The sequence below is a fragment of the Aulonocara stuartgranti genome (assembly GCF_965226115.1).
Source record: "Aulonocara stuartgranti genome assembly, chromosome: 9".
In the NCBI taxonomy this organism is placed as follows: Eukaryota; Metazoa; Chordata; class Actinopteri; order Cichliformes; family Cichlidae; genus Aulonocara; species Aulonocara stuartgranti.
Genome location: NC_138960.1, coordinates 2,562,286 through 2,580,437, shown reverse-complemented (window position 1 = coordinate 2,580,437; position 18,152 = coordinate 2,562,286). Strand labels below are relative to the sequence as shown.

Genomic DNA, 18,152 nt, shown 5'->3' with positions numbered 1-18,152 from the left:
TTCCCTAAATGTAATCTTTACTTTCACTGTTTTCTCAATGACACCCACTTATATGTCTCCTGCAGGCCTCATTCCTCCCCCCACCTTCTCTAATTTTCTTAAGCTCAAAGAGGATAAAACTGAAATCCTTCTCATCTGCACCAAATCCAACCTACTGAAGGCAAATCATTTCATTCTCCCTACTGACAGCTCCGCGATTTCCTGTTCACCTCAGGTAACGAGCCATGGTGTCATCCTAGATAGCTCACTATCCAATAAATCTCACAACAACGATCTCACCCATTCTGCCTACTTCCATCTACACCACATTAACCGATTACTTTCTTCTCTTTCCACCCAGTCTACGTCCATTCTTGTCCAAAGTCTCGCTACCTCCCGCATTGACTATTGTAATTTTCTCTTACATGGTTTCCCCCAAAAATCCCTCCATAAGCTGCAACTGGTTCAACTGCTTGCTTTATTACCAGAACCCCCTCCTACCAGCACATCAACCCCTTCCTTCAGGAACTTCACGGTAGTATTCAAACTTCTGCTCACCTTCAAGGCCCGTCATAACCTCGCTCCTCCTTTCTGACCTGTTAAGCACTACCTCTTCGCTCACTTTGATCTTCCTCTTTCCAAATTCCTGTGCCTTCTTTCCACCTCAGCACGATGGGAAGCAGAGCATTCAGCTGCTCTGCTCCCAGGCTGTGGAACTCTCTACCCCCTGATATAAGAAGCATTGGTTCTCTCCCCCAGTTTCAACTCAAACCTGCTGTCCAAGTCTGCATATTCACTGTGAACTTATTGTTTATTTTATCTTCTTTTTTATTGTTCTTCATTTTGTCATTGTTCTACTATGTGTTTTACCTCTTTTTTAAGCATCCTTGGGTGTCTTGAAAGGTGCTTTTAAATAAAATGTATTATTATCCATCCATCCATCCATCCATCCATCCATTCGCTTCCGCTTATCCTTTTCAGGGTCGCGGGGGGCGCTGGAGCCTATCCCAGCTGTCATAGGGCGAAAGGCGGGGTACACCCTGGACAGGTCGCCAGTCTGTTGCAGGGCCAACACACAGGGACAGACAACCATTCGCACTGACATTCACACTCACATTCACACCTAGTGGCAATTTAGATTATCCAGTTAACCCATCCCCACAAGCTGCATGTCTTTGGACGGTGGGAGGAAGCCGGAGTACCCGGAGAGAACCCACGCAAACACGGGGAGAACATGCAAACTCCACACAGAAAGACCTGATGGTGGAATTGAACTCAGGACCTTCTTGCTGTGCGGCAACAGTGCTACCCACCGTGCTGCCTGTATTATTATTATTATTATTATTATTATTATTATTATTATTATTATTATTATTATTATTATTATTATTATTATTATTATTATTATTACAACAGTCCATTTTTCCAAACTCGCAAAATACTCCTTGAGCAGGAGGAAGTCACAGGTTTTTCAGACCGTGGTTCAATTTTGGGAACTTAATCTTTTCTGTTGTACATGGTTCGGTTTAGGAAAGGTTTGTGTTCTTAAGTGTTGTACTTTACCGTAAATATGGAAAAAGATTTAAATGTCATTTTTATGTGGTGCCAATGGGTTCTGAAGATGTGTTCATGTGTTCATATGGGGTGGCTGTAGCTCAGGTGGTAAAGCAAGTCACCGTTAGGAGGGTTAGGTGGTTAAGTGGTTAGGTGGTTCAATCCTAGTCTGCTCCAGTCTGCATGCCAAATATTCAAGATACTAACCCCAGGTTGCTTTCCGATGCATCCATCAGAGTGTGAATGTTAGTTAGACAGCACTAAAAACGTAGAAAAGTGCTTGTATGAATGGGCGTGATTGGGTGAATGAATGAGTTGTACAAAGCATTTTGAGTGCTCAGAGTAGAAAAGCGCTCTATAAAACCAGCCCATTTACCATATGTGATGTGCCTGAATGGCAATGGCTGGTGAGAACCAGTGAGGTTGAGGGTTTTGTCTTTTTGCAGGATTTGGTGCTAAGAAACAACAGGAAAAATATTTGCAAAAAGTGGCACTGCAGTTGTGCTTTTCACTGAAACCTTTCACCCTCATCACAGACTTGTAACCTGTCCAGAACGTACCATGGTTGTACAATGGTAACATTCAAACAGTGATAGCAAAGATAGAAATGCCCCTCCATGAACAGCAACCTTACCATGCTATAGGGATTTATTTGTCACAGTGATCCCAGTGTTGCTGGGATTTTTTTTTCTGTGGCAGGGGAACAAAATCCCAGGTCCTGGGTGAGGGGCCAGACTAAGAGTGATTCAGCTGACTGCTGTGACAGGAAAAAAAAACAAGGCCAAGACCAACAAAGGCCCCAGTCCGGTAGATCTTCAACTCCACAGACCAGAACAGTATTCGAAGGGAAGCTGGAACACCAAGATTATGCAGACCATGTTCTGCATCTCATTTGCTGATTTGCAAGATAATTGGTGCCTGTCATGGTGGTAATCCCTGAAGCAGATGGTGGAATGTCCACCAAAGTGGAAACTTCTAAGCAGATCTCTGTTTGTTTTTAATCAACAGTCACAATAACCGTGATAATGGGAGAGATTTCAGAATCACCATAAAATACAATTATTGAGAGAATGTGCATACACTGGCTTCTACACAGTATAGAGTATTAAAGAAAAGTACCTGGATTAGTTTTGATAGAAATAAATTGCTCAATGGCACAAAATAAATTTGCAGCGAACATGATGCTGCTCTTGCATTCGTGGAAAGATTGGTCCACACATTTTACACGCTTAGTCATGTAAAATCACATTTTTTATTTTCATCGTGATAATTATGCTGAGGTATTACAATTTTCTTTGAAATTTGTTACACATAGCACCTGTAAATGAGGGTTGGTTTTATATATATATATATATATATATATATATATATATATATATATATATATATATATATATATATATATATAGGGCTGTTGGGCAATGCTACAAGTGAATCCTGACATCCTGAATGACATCCTGCTGTGGGGGCTCTATAAATTTGACATTTTATTCAATTTTCTTTGTAGTTTTGTTGTGTGTGTGTGTGTGTATACTGTTGTATATCTAATGTGACTAACTTGAAACGTTCCATGCTTTCATAGTAAATATTCCAGTTGTTGGTCACCAATATTTACAAAAAACCCAAAAATCACTAGTCTGGTACCAGGAAAAAAAAAAAACATCTTCAAAAGTGATTGTCATTTAGCAAAACACAGATTGTCACCCATTTTATTCATCTATATCTGCTCTTATGTGGATCGAGCATTCATAACATAAAGTACATACAACTTTTACTTTGTGTGTTTCTTTGTTTCTCCAATATAATCCGGTCTTTTAAGTCTGACGTCATTAACCGTGCCTGGGCTCAAACTCTGCTTCAGGCCCCAACGTCAAACAAACACTGCAGCATCACTGAGAGTTAAAAACTGTTTAAATTCTTTCATCTGTAATAAAATGATCAGTGTTGCTGCTCTACCAGGTGTAACAATTAAGTTTAACATCCAGGCATCCATGAAAACAGAATTTATTAAATTTAACAGAGTTTGAAGTTAGCAGGAAGTTAGCTCGCTAACTTCCACCTAAACATAATATAGCATGTTCTGACTGAGAGATTTCTGAAACAATTCAAACCTGCAGCTCTGTTATCACTTCCAACATAAATGAAGACAGAAAACTAAACAGCAGTGACGTTTGTAGGGTTACTGAACAATGTTTCCTCTAATGTTTCATGTGTCTGAGCGAACACACAAACTCCCAGAGCGTCCCTTGGACCACTGTGAGCAACAGCAGACGTGTGCACTGTGGTCACGCCAGCATCGAATCCATCCAAGGTTTATTAAAATAATCAAAGCACAGCATTTACATTTATGTTAGACTTTTGTTTTTGTTGTCTTTGCTCACAGGCTTTCGAGCGTTTTCCTTATAAAACGCTGTTTTTAACCTTTTTTCCCGCAGTAAATATAAACAACGACAGTATTCAGGAAGAAACTCTGGTTTTACGCGGCCGATCAACACAATTTAAAAACTGGTATAAAGTCCACACTTTGTCTGTCAGTTGTTCCGTCTGTCCTGCTCACATCTCCAATGGTTGTGCACGTTGTCATTAACATGGCTTCACTCCACATCAGCTGCTTTGCTAAAACACCGGCACATAAGGACGCTGTCATAGCCTGTCAACCACGTTGATTAGCTGTGTATATACGAATGTGAATCGCATCATTGGCTGGACTACGGGATAAGGTGGCATCGTTCTAATCCCATACGGGAGCAGCCAGTCACTGACTCACACTGCAAAACAGAATTGTTAAAGTATTAATTTTAATTTCAATTCAGGTTAGATTTTTTTTGTGTGCAACGCAGATTTTCTGTGCGCAGAGACATGCCAGCAGTGCGCAATTGCGCATGTGCGCAGCTTAGAGGAAACATTGTTATTGAAGTTGGGCTAGCTGGTATATAATGATGTGCTACATGATCACTAGCGACACAGCTACGTTAGCATAGCATAAACACAGTGAAGCTGGAGGATGAACGCTAACTTTTTTCCACTCGATAAAAGTTAACGCGAGTGTTCCTGATGGTTAGGAACAAATGTAATCACATGGCAGGATGCTGTAAACGGACCAAACTTCAGCCAGGAGAACAACTGAGATAATCCATCCACAATACGAGGTTAGTCATTAATATACTGCTGCATGGGCTGGGCTGTAGTTACATCGTAAGGTTTTAAAAACTGAGCTTTAAAAGGATTAGCAGTAATAAAAATTGAGAGAGGCCAACAGTGATCACTGACTGTTTTTAAGGGCTTGTTGAGATTAAATAGAACAAGATAGAAAGCATTAAAACATGTTAAAAACACAAGAGCCTTAATAAATTCAGAGTAGTTTGGGCCCAGAAGCAGGATTCATCACGTCATCACCTAAAGACCAGATTTGTAAGGTGTCTCTATCAGTTAACGAGACTGTAATTAAAATTACTTTTAGATGTGTTAAATGCAAAATAACCTCAGAAGTTATAATTCAAATTTTAACAAAGGGTACGTGACATTAAAATTATGGTGCAACACATGCTTTTACACTGCTATAGATCTGTGCCTGAAAATGCATAGGTTTTTTTCCCCTTGTTTTGCTAGGACATTATGGAGAAAGTGGACAGGAAAGCAAGTCGAGAGAAGGGACACGACATGCAGGGACCTGGAGCAGATTCAAACCCAGGCCTGTGCTGTAGCCTTTTAACATGTGGGCCACCTGCTGAAATGGGTGAGCAATTTAGGGACTGTAGACATGGTTTTTATATCCAAACTCTAGGTGCTGAATATTCTGTTACTTTATTGTGAACAAAAAGTTAAAGTGTTTCACTAAAAGCTACAAAGACAATTTAAATCAACCTGCCACGTAGGGAAGGAGACTTGAGGTTAATTGCACTGCCTTTTTAAAAATTTACTAATTACCTCTCAGTATAAAGAAGAAGATTTCACCACTTTGCTGCCTTGTTGTGCTTAGATCTGGGACCCACGTGGAGGTCCAAATATAGGTAGAGGATATAAAGACAAAATTGGGGTTAACGATATACGTTGTACAGTAAACACTTATTTCAGTGCAAGTCACAGCATATTTGACGTCATAGCTACAGAAGGAATGCTAAGCACACTTATGGTTTAAACAGTGTTTTGTTGAATATGTGGAATTTGTACAGAAAAGAGACAGAATATAAAAGTTCTCTCTTTCACATGTCATTCTTTAACGCTTTATGAAATATTACATTTTGCATCTATTGGGATTTTACATTATGTCATGTAGTACGTGAACTGTTTTGGGGGGTGTAGCACCATACACAGTATTTACAGTTCAGAGAACGAAACATTGGTTTTACGGCTATGATACAAGTATTTTTAGTAGTCTGCTACACTTTCATTGTTTCTGCGCTACTTTTTTGTGGATGTTTTTATCCAAAACACTATAAAAAAGGTTCCACTGGCAGAGCATCTACATTACAATAGGGAGTGACCACAAAAGTACACAGTGATTTCTACAACACTTAAAAGGTTGTGCTTTAGTGTAAACACTTACAAAAATCATGCTGACTAAAACCCTTTCTTTTATTTTATTATCATATTTGGGGATTCCTTAAAAATATTGTTGCATCTCATCAGTGCTGAGTTTTTTATTATTTTAGTCCTTGTAAACAGGAGTAATAGATGTTCCCTTGTAGAAAATATTCCGAGCATTATCTGGGCTGTTGGCTCTCTCTGGAATCAGGATGATGTTATTGACTTTTCTTTGTAGTGTGGACTCTCGACTTGAGGTGACTGAAGGGGTTTCTGAAGCACTCTCTCCACCTTCGCCACCACCTCCTCCAGACCCAGAAGTGCTTCCATCACCTGGAGTTACCCTTATAGTAGAGAGGCCCTGTGGTTGAACCCTCTGCTCTGACTGCCCAGTTTTCTGCGTGTGAACTGTAATTATGGGTGGGGTGCTAATGGTGGCGGTGGTAGTAACAATGTGATTGGCACGCTTTCTGTCAATAGATCCTTCACGTATTGAGTCAGAGCTTTCTGAGTCTCTGTTCAGATCATTGAGCTCAAAAGACTGCCTCAAACACCCACTTGATGCTCCCCCTACACCAATCGTCTCTGTACCTCCACCAGCTCCAGTGCCGTGATCCAGGGATCGCCACCTCCATGTTCCGCTTCCATCTGTAGATGGAGCTTGGATCACTGGTCTGCTGTTTTCGGGGTGTGCCTCTACTCTGACAATTGCACCAGTGCTCCCTGAAATACTGCCTGATGTGCTGCCCAATGAGCTGGGCCCTGTGGTGTTGGTGGGGTCTTGATCAGTAAGTGCCCTGTAGTGAGCAGTGCCTTGGAAACTCCCTGTGTTGTTGCACGCCATGCTGCTTTCATCTAAGCTTTTGGAATGGGTCTGTAGAAGTCCTTGCTGTTTAGACATAGCAATCACTTGCATGATTCGAGGTTGGAGATTCTGCCCATTTTCATTAGTCCTGCAGGTTGCAGTCTTCTCTGCAGCTCTTTGCCAGGTAGCCTGGATAGTGCTGTTTGTTGTTGACATCCCCTCTTTTCCTCCTCTGCCTCCCACTGTCCTGTCAGAGATGGCATAACTTTCATGACCTTCCTCTGGTATGTGGACCAGTTGAGAAGACCCAGGTCGAGGCTGCATGTTTATCCTAGCTCCTCCAGTGATACCACTACAGTTAGTGGGTAAAGTGGTACTAGCACCTGTGGCCAGTTTGGCCATATATGCATGGGCATCAAAACCACCATTCAGACCCATTGCAGATGGCTCAGAGCTTGATCGGAGCTCCATGCTGCCATGATGGTGTGGATGCTGGGAGGGTGGCCCTGATGACGAGTCTACAGACGAGGAGAATGAATCTGGGACCTGAAGAGAACACTTATGAGTGTTGTTCTTACTTTTCCATTGAGACAAAAGCTGCTTTGAGCGGCTAGAGTCCATGGAGGCATGGTGGAGGGTGGCAGCATGGCGCCTAGCTGCCTCTTCATATGCTGCCATAGCCTGTGGGGTGTGGACCCGAGGGAGAGTGTGACTAAAGGTCATCATGGCATCTTTGCTGTGGGGGCTGTGTGGGGATATCACTTCCACATCTGCACTAGAGCGCTTCAGGCTTCCATCGGGCCTCTGCTGCTGAAGACCTCGGTGAAGCAGACCCTCAGAATGGGAGATGGGGATGGTAGGCTCCCCAGATATGCTAGCTTTCATTTGCAGGTGGTTGAGGACAGCTTCCTGGCTAATATGTGGCAAGGAGCAAGGTGGGCAGTGCACAAGTGCAGGAGGACTGCTGCTGGTCTCCTCACTAGACTGAAAATTTCCAACTGCATACAATCCCTGGCAACAGAGAAACAGAGAAACACTTCTAGGTTCTTTTACTTAAAACCTAATATGATATTAATATGATTTCATGCTTGATACCTGGATTCTGATTTTGGATAGGCTAGTGTAAATTAGGGCTGCCATTATTAGTCGACTAGTCACGATTACGTCGACTATCAAAATCGTCGACGACTGATTTAATAGTCGATGCGTCGTTTGAAGCTTTGTAAGATCACAAAAGACGCAGGAATAAGTAGCAGGATTTAAGAGTGTAATAACGGACTGAAACAGAAGATGGCAGCACTGCATGTACAAGGATGCCAGCTGCTGTTAAACCCCGAAAAAGAAGAAGCTGTGTCCCAGAATTCATAGCGCAGCCCTGCTCAGTTTCCAACAATGGCGGCAGCTACTTAGTTTTAATATTACTCTTATTATTCTTTCTGGGTCACAAAATAAACGTTTAACATATTTTCAGGCGAGAATGTAGCTGTGTAAACCTCAAATATCTGCTCAGTTTATCAAGACACCACATATTTTCAAAAGCGCTCCGACGTTTTCGGAGACGTCTGTTACCCACTAGCTCGATAGCGAGCCGGGGGCGAGGCTAGCTAGAGCCGTGAGAACACCAGACTCCCGGCAAATCATTTTCAAACCCACCGCCGTCTTTCGCTACTCAGGTTAAATATATATGAGTCACTTAGATAACTTAAAAATGTTATTGTTTGGCTTTTTTCAGTATTTTATTTGTTCCTGAGTAAATCGGTTTGGCTGAGATTAAAGTTATAGTTTTTACACAGCTGAATAAACGTCAAGCAGACAGCTGATTATCAGAAGTGTGAGATGCTGAGAATTTACTCCGGTGTCCTGTTATATTTTAGATAGCAAGAGTTTATTAAACTTCACCGAAACAATCTGCAGATTTCATTAAAATTGAATAAACTATCATCTTGTCTTTATTTTTAGTTAGCACAGACCTTAAACACTTAAAGCTGTAAGCTAATGATAGTTATATAAGAGCAGATGCTGCTGGTGCAATAAGCTGTACTTTTACATTCAATGGATGATGATCTGATTAGTCGACTAATCGCAAAAATAATCGGTGACTAGTCGACTATCAAAATAATCGTTTGTGGCAGCCCTAGTGTAATTTGGGCAGGGCCTTGTAACTACAGTAATACTACCCTTTTTATTACAAGCGATTTCAAGTGTGTGTATAAATTAAGGAAAAACAGAAAATACTTCTCATGGGCCTTCAGGATGGGTCTATTGTTGAACTGGATGGATTCAGGTCCCTTAATCCCACCCATAACACTGTGAACAATTTAGTCGGTTCAATGCTTTATACTACATTGAAAGCCCCAGTCTTTCATGAGACTATTTGATCGAGTGCTTTGATGTGAGAAAAAATCCCACTGGCTTTGGTGATTGTCTAACTCAATTTGAATCCAATTAAATCTCATACATACCTGATAAAATATCTAACCTTGATTTAAATTAAGTTGGTTGAAAACTTAAAAGCAGCCAACACATGTGTCTCCAAACATAAACTTTTATTATGATGAGAACATCTGTACCCATAGTGGCAAAAACCACATCTAATTCCATACCAGATAGACAGCAACAGCACCTCCAAGTAGAAAGCCCAGGTAGACGTCCATTGCATGGTTCTTGTATTGAATAATCCTGGTCAAGCCACAAATGATGGCACTCATAATAAAAGAAAAGACGAGCAGGGGCTTAAGTAGCTTGGATGAGTCCGTCAGAGTGCTGTTGAAATACATCTGCAACATACAGCAAATACAATACTGGTTTTATTTATAGCCTTAAGCTTATTGGTTTTTGTCATATACGCTTAGGGAGGTAGCATACTGTGGGTCTGTCTCAAAATACTACCATTTCCCCCAAACAATAAAAACAAATTTATGGAGTGCACAGCTAAGGAATGAGCTGAAGCTATGCTCAGCTGAAGCCGATACAATTGATTTTGAACAATTTCAGCACTTTGTACAATATGTCTCATTCACCAATATAAGTGCATTCTTCCTATGTCTAAATACAACAATTTTCACTTTTGCTGCTCAAAGCATCTTCCATGAGGAGTCTAAGGAGCTCGGAAAGAAAAGTGTCTGGACTTCTTTAAGTTTCCTTGAAGTTGTTTCATCCGAGAAGCTTCTTCAGTTCTAAGAGCAACTGGTGTAAAGGGTCCCAGATTTAAGGTCCATGGGAGTGTCCCCCCATGAACGTCATGGACCCCCTAATGATCCTCTCCCTAATCACATGAGCCAAGGTGTGAAAACGGGTGTAGGTCACAATCAGCCAGGGTTTTGGGTGAGCTCATTGTGAAACCTAGCCCCACCCCATCTTGTGATTTCCTGAGGTCAAATGCTCTAGGATGTGTGCGGAGGGAAGGATCTCAAAACGGGATTATAGATGGCAGACAGTTGGTGTCGTAAGCCCCGCCTCTGTTCAAAGATGGTCGCTCACAGAGGACATAGATGGCTTCTTTCACCCTTCTTTCAAACCATTGGTCTTCTCTGTCCAAAATGTGAACACTGGCGTCCTCAAAAGAGTGACCTTTGTCATTTAGATGGACAGCTGAGTCTTGTCCCGTCGAGATGGACTTGACTGTCCATCTGCATCTAAAGGACCAAGGTCACTCTTTGTCCAGATCCTTTTCTTTTCAAGCTCCTTAAACTACGATAACCTGGATGACTGAGAACCTTCACAGACATATTCCATAAGGAGAAAAACTCATTTTACATTTTAACTGAAAAGAAAGCCTGTTTGGTTCACAGAGGGTTGAGTTGTTTGTTATGTAACTGATAAAAAAATAAGAAGATAAGTTGAATTGAAGTTTTTTTGTTAAGTCAAATAAACAACGGTATCCTAAGAAGATGTGAGGGACTTCTGCTGTAACACTGGGGATCACCATTTGCACGAGCTCAAAACATCACTCACCGAAACATAGACGGCAGCAAAGGATGCCAGAGTAGCATGCTGTGATGGGAAGGATTTCCTGCAAGAGACAAAAGAACAAAAACAAATTCATCCAAGATTCACCTCAGCAGGAGAGCAGGAGGTAAAAAGAAACACAACTGGCCTGAGATATCAAAAACAAAATCCTACACACTATCTTAGGGACTAAATGACTGAACCAAAACTGAACCTCATTTCATGTGCTCTGCAGTGTTGGGAAGGTTACTTTTAAAATGTATTCCATTACAGATTACAGAATACATGCTCCAAAATGTATTCTGTAACGTATTCCGTTACGTTACTCAATGACAGTAACGTATTCTGAATACTTAGGATTACTTAATATATTATCATGCTTTTTACAACAACGTGAATGTACTATTGCTGTGTGATTTATTACTATTACTGAAGGTCCGCGACTCCGAACTGTAGTAAAGGGACCTCTTGTCATGGTTGGCTGTGTGGCAGGTGGGTAAGCAGGAGTGGTGGATCCAAAATGCAGGACTCAGACACAGAAGTTCAACTTAAAGTGCAGCTTTATTGCTGTAAAACCTCTTACTAACTAAACTCACCAAAAGACAAACAAAAACGCTGGTGGACTAAAACACTGAAGCAGAAATACTGAGCTGGAAACAAAAACACTGGTAACACGGAGGGAAAACACACACAGCTTGTTGAGGGTGCGACGCAACACTGACTCAGAGAAACACAGGGACTAAATACACTGGGAAGTAACGAGGAGAATGAGACACAGAAGGAGAGCACAGCTGGGGGAAATTAGAACTGACGAGACAAGCAAAGCAGGACACATTCACATAAGACACGGACCTTCAAAGTAAAACAGGAAGTATCACACAGAGACGCGAACTTGACACAGTGGAGACAGCAACTAAGAAACACAGAGACATAAACCATAAGGCAGAGGACTAAGAACCGAGAGACACAGAGGGGAACCCAAACATGCAGACACAGACTTACACAGAACAGAGGGGACATAGAGAAACATGAAGGGCAAGGGATCGAAACAAGAAACCATAGAAACTCACACCAAGTACAATAATACAAAAATCACAAAGAACTAAGACGCTGGGTCAGGAGACCCAAGACCGTGACACCTCTGACTAATACGGCGGGGTCCCTGTTGGCTCGTAGCCGAAAACTAGCTTTACTTTGTTGTGTGGGTCAACTTTTCTTGACAGAGAGACGCGTTGAAAGGCTGCTCCAACGGAACTTATTGTTTCGGAGGAAAACACGAACACGGTGTACAGTCGAGTCTTAACAGCTTACTTACAGCTGGGCTCGTCAGGCACTCTTCTTGGCTGCAGTGGTTATTATTATATTTACATGCTTCCAGCTCCCGTTTTTCCTCGATGACAGCTCGTACCTTTCCACTCCCCTTTTTCTCCCTCCTCGCGCTCACAGACCCATAACGTGTATGGCAGTCCATTCTCCCTGCAGCACGGACTACACTGCCCATGATGCTACATTCTTTAGAGCTATGCTTGTAGCATTCTGCCTGTTAGCTTAGCACAACAACAACAACAACAACGACGAAAAGGCGCTCTCTCACCCAGGAAACACACAGTCACAGAGAGAGAGAGAGAGAGCGTCGCCCTGTAACCATGGCAACCGTAACGCTGCCTAGAACAACAGAACAACAGTCAAACAAACCCAAACAGTCCTGACCCGCGACAAAATGAAACAGGAAAGTACCGCAGTGTAATCCATTTATTTCAACAAAGTAACTGTATTCTGAATACCACCTTTTTAAACGGTAACTGTAACGGAATACAGTTACTCATATTTTGTATTTTAAATACGTAACGGCGGTACATGTATTCCGTTACTCCCCAACACTGGTGCTCTGCAACATTGCAGTCATATGTTTACTAATGAAACACATACAAGCATAGAGACAAGGCTTGCCTAAGGCTACTATTGTTGTAAACTGGCCTATATAAACAAAGCAGAACCAAATTAAGCTAGCGTTATAAACTGCAGAGTGCTACAGAAGGAAAGTGAATCTGTAGCTTTGTTTCTCACTCTGCTCCATCCATGACCTACTTATGACAGCTCCTGATATTAAAGCCTCATGCTAACTCCTGACTCTGCATATGTGCACATTGGTAAGTGTTGGTGCATTTATGGAAACATAGTTGCACAGTTGCAACATCTGTGGTGTCATGCAAATTGCATTAAGGGTTTGAAAACAGATAGCACAGCTTATGTCAGCACTAGAAGTGGGTCAACTCTAGTGCTGACATAACCATTATAATTATACCTGCAATAATCTCATTGTAACACAAGTGTTACAATGTATGTCAGTTTAAAACTGAGGTTTCAATACAAAACGTAATAAATAATACAAAAGACATGCATAATATTTAAAGCTGGAGTGCAATAATCATTTGAAGCCTCCTTTAAACCAGTCGTAGTAGTAGCGTCCAAAAAGCACCTCTTTGGCTCTTGGAACACATGCAGGAAGGAACAGACCACTGTCTCTCTCAGAGGGGGAGGAAGTCCAGTTGTAAACTTAGAACAACACATACAGCACATACACACAGTTGTGCTGCTTTAAAAGAAATTCTGTCAGATACAATCAGAATCAGAAAGGGTTTTATTGCCAAATGTTGAGCAGGTTTACAACATTAGGAAATTGCTGCGGTGCTTCAGTGCAAACATACTGTCATAAAAATATAAAAATAAGAATAAGAATTAAAAGTGCTAAGTGGATAGATATATACATGATATATACATGAGTGCAGGTGGTGATCAATATTAGAGAGGTTAAATGTTTGTAATGTTCATTCTGTAAAATCTGTCTATTCACCATCTCTTCAGAGAAACTTGTCTCTTCTGCTTCAGCTTTTGTATTTTCTTTCTAATTAACAATCAGAAAATGATACTTCAGCCTTAGGGGACATATACGAAGAAAACCATGGCATCTGAAAATAAAGTACCCGTTGAAAACACATAACATCCTAGAAATTGTGTGGTTGTTTTTTTTGTACATCTTTTGTACAAACAAGTATTTGTTCAAGTTACTTGATTACTGGTAATTGTAATCATGTTGATGACAAATTGATTTTTCCAGTTGGTTTTCCAATTTAAATTGTTTTTTTTCCCTTCTTGTATAATGACTAGGATATCATTTTTCTTGTCATTACTGCTCAGGGCAGTTCTCATGACATAAATGCTGCATTTTGGGGGGAGTTATTCTCTTCTATACCAACTGGTCAGTAAGAAGTAGTGAGCCTGTTTTGAAAATGTAAGGAGTAGAAAATATATATTTATGTAAAATGTAGGGAGCAAAAGGAAAAACGTTTGTGTTTATTGTTCAGTTCTACAAAGCAGATGTGACGAGACTGTGCACCCTTGTAATGTGAGGCCTCCCACTGCTATGTGGTGTCTATAGCTCAGGAGGCAGAGCAGGTCGTCTGCCTTATTAGAAGGTTAGTGGTTGGTAGTTCAATCCCTGCATGCTCCAGTCTGCATACCAAATGTATTTGGCCAAGAAAATAACTACAAGTTGTTCTCTGGTGCATCCATCAGAGTATAAATCTTGCATAGAAAAAAGTGCTTGCATGAATGGGTGAATGAGGCAAAAAGTACTCAGGTGGAGTAGAAAAGCACTTTATAAGAACCAATCCATTTATGCAGTGATACCCCTCCTAACATCTAAAATACTTCTATTTTTTTATAGCTGCATCTTAAAGGACTATGGTTGTCACTAGAGATGGCACGATACCACTTTTTTATGTCCGATACCGATATCATAAATTTGGATATCTGCCGATACCGATATGAATCCGATATAGTGTTTTTTAATCAACAAAACTTTTTTTTTTAAATATCTTGCTGCATTTTGTATAACTTCATACTCAAGTTTAAAACAACAACTACACTAAAGCTATTCTGTTATACCTGTATGCAAAAAAAATAAATTTCATAGTTCAGCAATACTGATCAATCTAATAAACTTAAACCTACACCATCCTCCCTATTCTGGTATTTTAAAGAGTACTTAGCGTAAATATTAAGCAACCTAACTAATAGGGTTCCAACTCCCAGCAACAACAAAAATAAATAAATAAAAAATAGGGAACCACCCCTCACACTCCACCTCATGATGCTTAATCGACGTAATCAACCTTAATTTGATGCAGTGTGACAAAAAAATGCACAGAAATCAATTATTTTTCAAGAAATATTAAATAGATTCAACATCTTTCTTCAACAAAATTGCAGACTGCACAGATGGTACCTTCCCAAAGGAAAAAGTACTATAGCTTACTAGGGTATATATATTAGACTTAATAGTTACTATATACAGTAATTGACTTCTATTCCTTTTACATCAAATTAAAACTTTGGGTGTCAGATAATTATTTATTAAAAGCTCGACATTTTAAATGAGAATAAGAAAGAAAAGTATGTCTTTGTGCCCCCTTTTCCCAGTTAATGCCCTATCGGCCCCCCTGGCTAAACTTTGCTAGATCCGCCCCTGCACAGTTACCAGCCGTCAGCTACGTAGAAAAAGATCCTGGTGTAGAAAGTAATATTAAATAAATTCTAACAACAGCTTATCAAGCTTAAACGTGCTGCTGTTGTTCAGCCGCTGGTTTCCTCTTTCTGGTGCAAAGTGGGCCAAAAACAAACAAGAGAGACGGACTCGCGACAGAAAAGCCGATCAGCTGATCATTGATCAGTTTCATGATTGAAGTAGCATCCGGAGAGCGAGAGGCAGTCGCTCGTTAAGCTTAACGTGGGAATGCTTTACAAACATTCAGAGATGGACTTACACACTTGCTTTACTTCTCTCGGGGATAACTTTGTCGGAGATGAAATGCCAGGTTGCTAGCGAAGCTCCACATGCTATCCAGACCACCGACAGGTCCCGCATGCCACAGCCGCTCTATCACGTGATGCACACTGCTCCGACGTGCTAACGTTCTGAGGTGAGTTACGGCGTGTTGCAAGTTTGCTTTCGTGATATTTAATGGATCGGATTACATTTTTTATTTTTCTCCGATATCCGATCCAGTAATTTAGGTCAGTATCGGACCGATACCGATACGTAATATCGGATCGGTCCATCTCTAGTTGTCACATTACTAGATATTTAAACTTCATGCCAATGTCTAGGAAAATACTTGATACAGAATACCATTTTTGATACCACAGGGAAGATTATTACCACATCCTGCAACAACAGAAGTTATTATTAATTAGATTGAATTAAAAAGTATTTAATAAAAAAATATGTCAACAATTTCATTGCAGGTTGTGAAGGTGAAATATATTCTAGAACAAGTTGAAATTATTTATTGCAGAAGAAGCACATTATGCAAATGGTAATAATGAATTTGTGTGGTATTACTTATGTTACAGTAAAGAGTGCATTGTGCATTCTTAAAGTCGTACATGTTGAATTGAACTGAGTATGTCGTCTGTTCAAAGCCTCTCCCAGTCAGTGCTGTTCTCCATGCTTGTCTCACTGTACATGATGTTATTAGCACTTTAAAGGTGATCATTTAGGACTCTAACAAGTTGATTTGTTTACATTTGGCTATCTTAATTTTTAAGTGAGATGTGCGTTTTGACTTTATATACTTTATGCATATAAGGCAACTGTTTCCTTTTGCAATATTTTTGTGTGACGTGTTTTTCTGTGTTTTAATAAAAGGGGAACAAAGCACATTTAAGTCAGCCTAAGATGATATTTGTTCATTTTCACATCGCCTTACTGAGGTAATGCGAAGTGAAACATGCTTCTTTTACTCCAAAGCACCGGAGCACTCAAAGCTTTACAGAACTTGCCTCATTCACCTATTAACACAAGCACTTTTTCTATGGGTATGGATAAGTATGGTATCGGAAATCATGACCAGAAAAGTCCAGGTTCCATCCATTTTAAGCATGTGAATTACAATGTCTTGTCTTACTTATATTGGAATAAGCATGTACAGATTCCAAAAAGAGGAGGTTGTATCTAATCTAATTTTTTGTCTTGTAATGATTAAACACAGAGTCAATACAGTACAAGTGTAGACAGGGCAGTCACTTGAGACTGTGAGACCAGACTGGCCAACCTGCGCGCTGCATGAATAGACTACAACAAAGCCTATGACTCAGTGCCTCACACATGGATCCTGTAATGCCTTGAACTGTACAAGATCAACAGGAAGGGCCTTCATCAGGAGGATTGGGAAGTGGCGAACAAACTCAGCCAGATCATTACCAAGACTGGCTACGGATACCAAGTATGGAATGGTGGATTCTGTTGTAGCAAATGCACTTAGCCAAGAAAATGGACAGGAACAATAGTCATCATATGAGACTTCAAAAAAAGGGGGTACAACACAAAAACCTGACATCAGAGCAAGATATATAATGGCTTCCCAAAAACTTTTCATTTTCTAGCTAAACCTGAGTACATTCCATCTCTACTGCAAAGGATTCTGGGGAATGCAGTTTTCACAACCTTTCACTACCTCACTGACCGCTCACAGTATGTGAGAACTCAGGGCTGTGTGTCGGACAGGGTCGTCTGCAGTACGGGGCCCCACAGGGAACGGTTCTGGCTCCGTTCCTCTTCACCATCTACACTGCAGACTTCTCTCACAACTCCACCCAGTGCTTCCTGCAGAAGTTCTCTGATGACTCTGCAATAGTTGGCCTCATCACTGATGAAAACTGACCCATGGCCTTGTGGACTGGTGTCAGCAGAACTACCTCCAGATCAACACTAGAAAAACCAAGGAGCTGGTGGTAGACTTCCACAGGCACAAACATCCTCCACTGCAACCACTGAACATACAAGGTACATTGAGACTGTGGACAGCTACAGGTACCTTGGTGTTGATCTCACCTAAACTTACAAATTATCATACCATTTTTAAACAAAACAAAATTTTTTTTATTATTTTATCATCACTCATTCTTACAGACAAATATCGTCCAAAGCAACAATATTTTAAGGTCCATATCAGGTTAAAACTTTAATATTTCGGCATTACGTTCAGCCATCTTGGATGGACTTCCTCTATTTTTCTTCTTCCAAAGCACTTAAAACAATATTACACATCAGCCACTAGAGGGAGCTCTAGTGCAGTGTGCAAAACTGTATAATCCAGCGTAACTTCTAAAAGGCAGAACATGGTACATTGTTAAAAAAAAAGAATGCACCGGCCAACTCAGCAACACCAAAAGACCATGATGACCACACAACATGACCTACTCAGTCAAGAAAAATCTTTGGGTAGGGGAAATCAAGATTAACTTGTACTAGAAGGATGGTAAGAGAAAGGTATAGAGA

General features: G+C 40.7%; 1 protein-coding gene across 2 annotated transcripts in view; it reads right to left on the bottom strand.

Moving 5' to 3' along the window:
* Positions 1–5,252: 5,252 nt before the first annotated feature.
* Positions 5,253–18,152, bottom strand: part of LOC309713868 (phospholipid phosphatase-related protein type 4-like) — a 52,575-nt gene continuing 39,675 nt past the window's right edge. For both annotated transcript variants that reach the window (XM_082545774.1, XM_082545775.1), the window contains 3 exons: positions 10,817–10,874; positions 9,466–9,639; positions 5,253–7,873 (listed from right to left, as the gene is read on the bottom strand). In XM_082545774.1, coding sequence (XP_082401900.1) covers positions 6,182–7,873; positions 9,466–9,639; positions 10,817–10,874 — 1,924 coding nt within the window. In that variant the 3' untranslated portion in view covers positions 5,253–6,181. The remainder of the gene's footprint in view (positions 7,874–9,465; positions 9,640–10,816; positions 10,875–18,152) is intronic.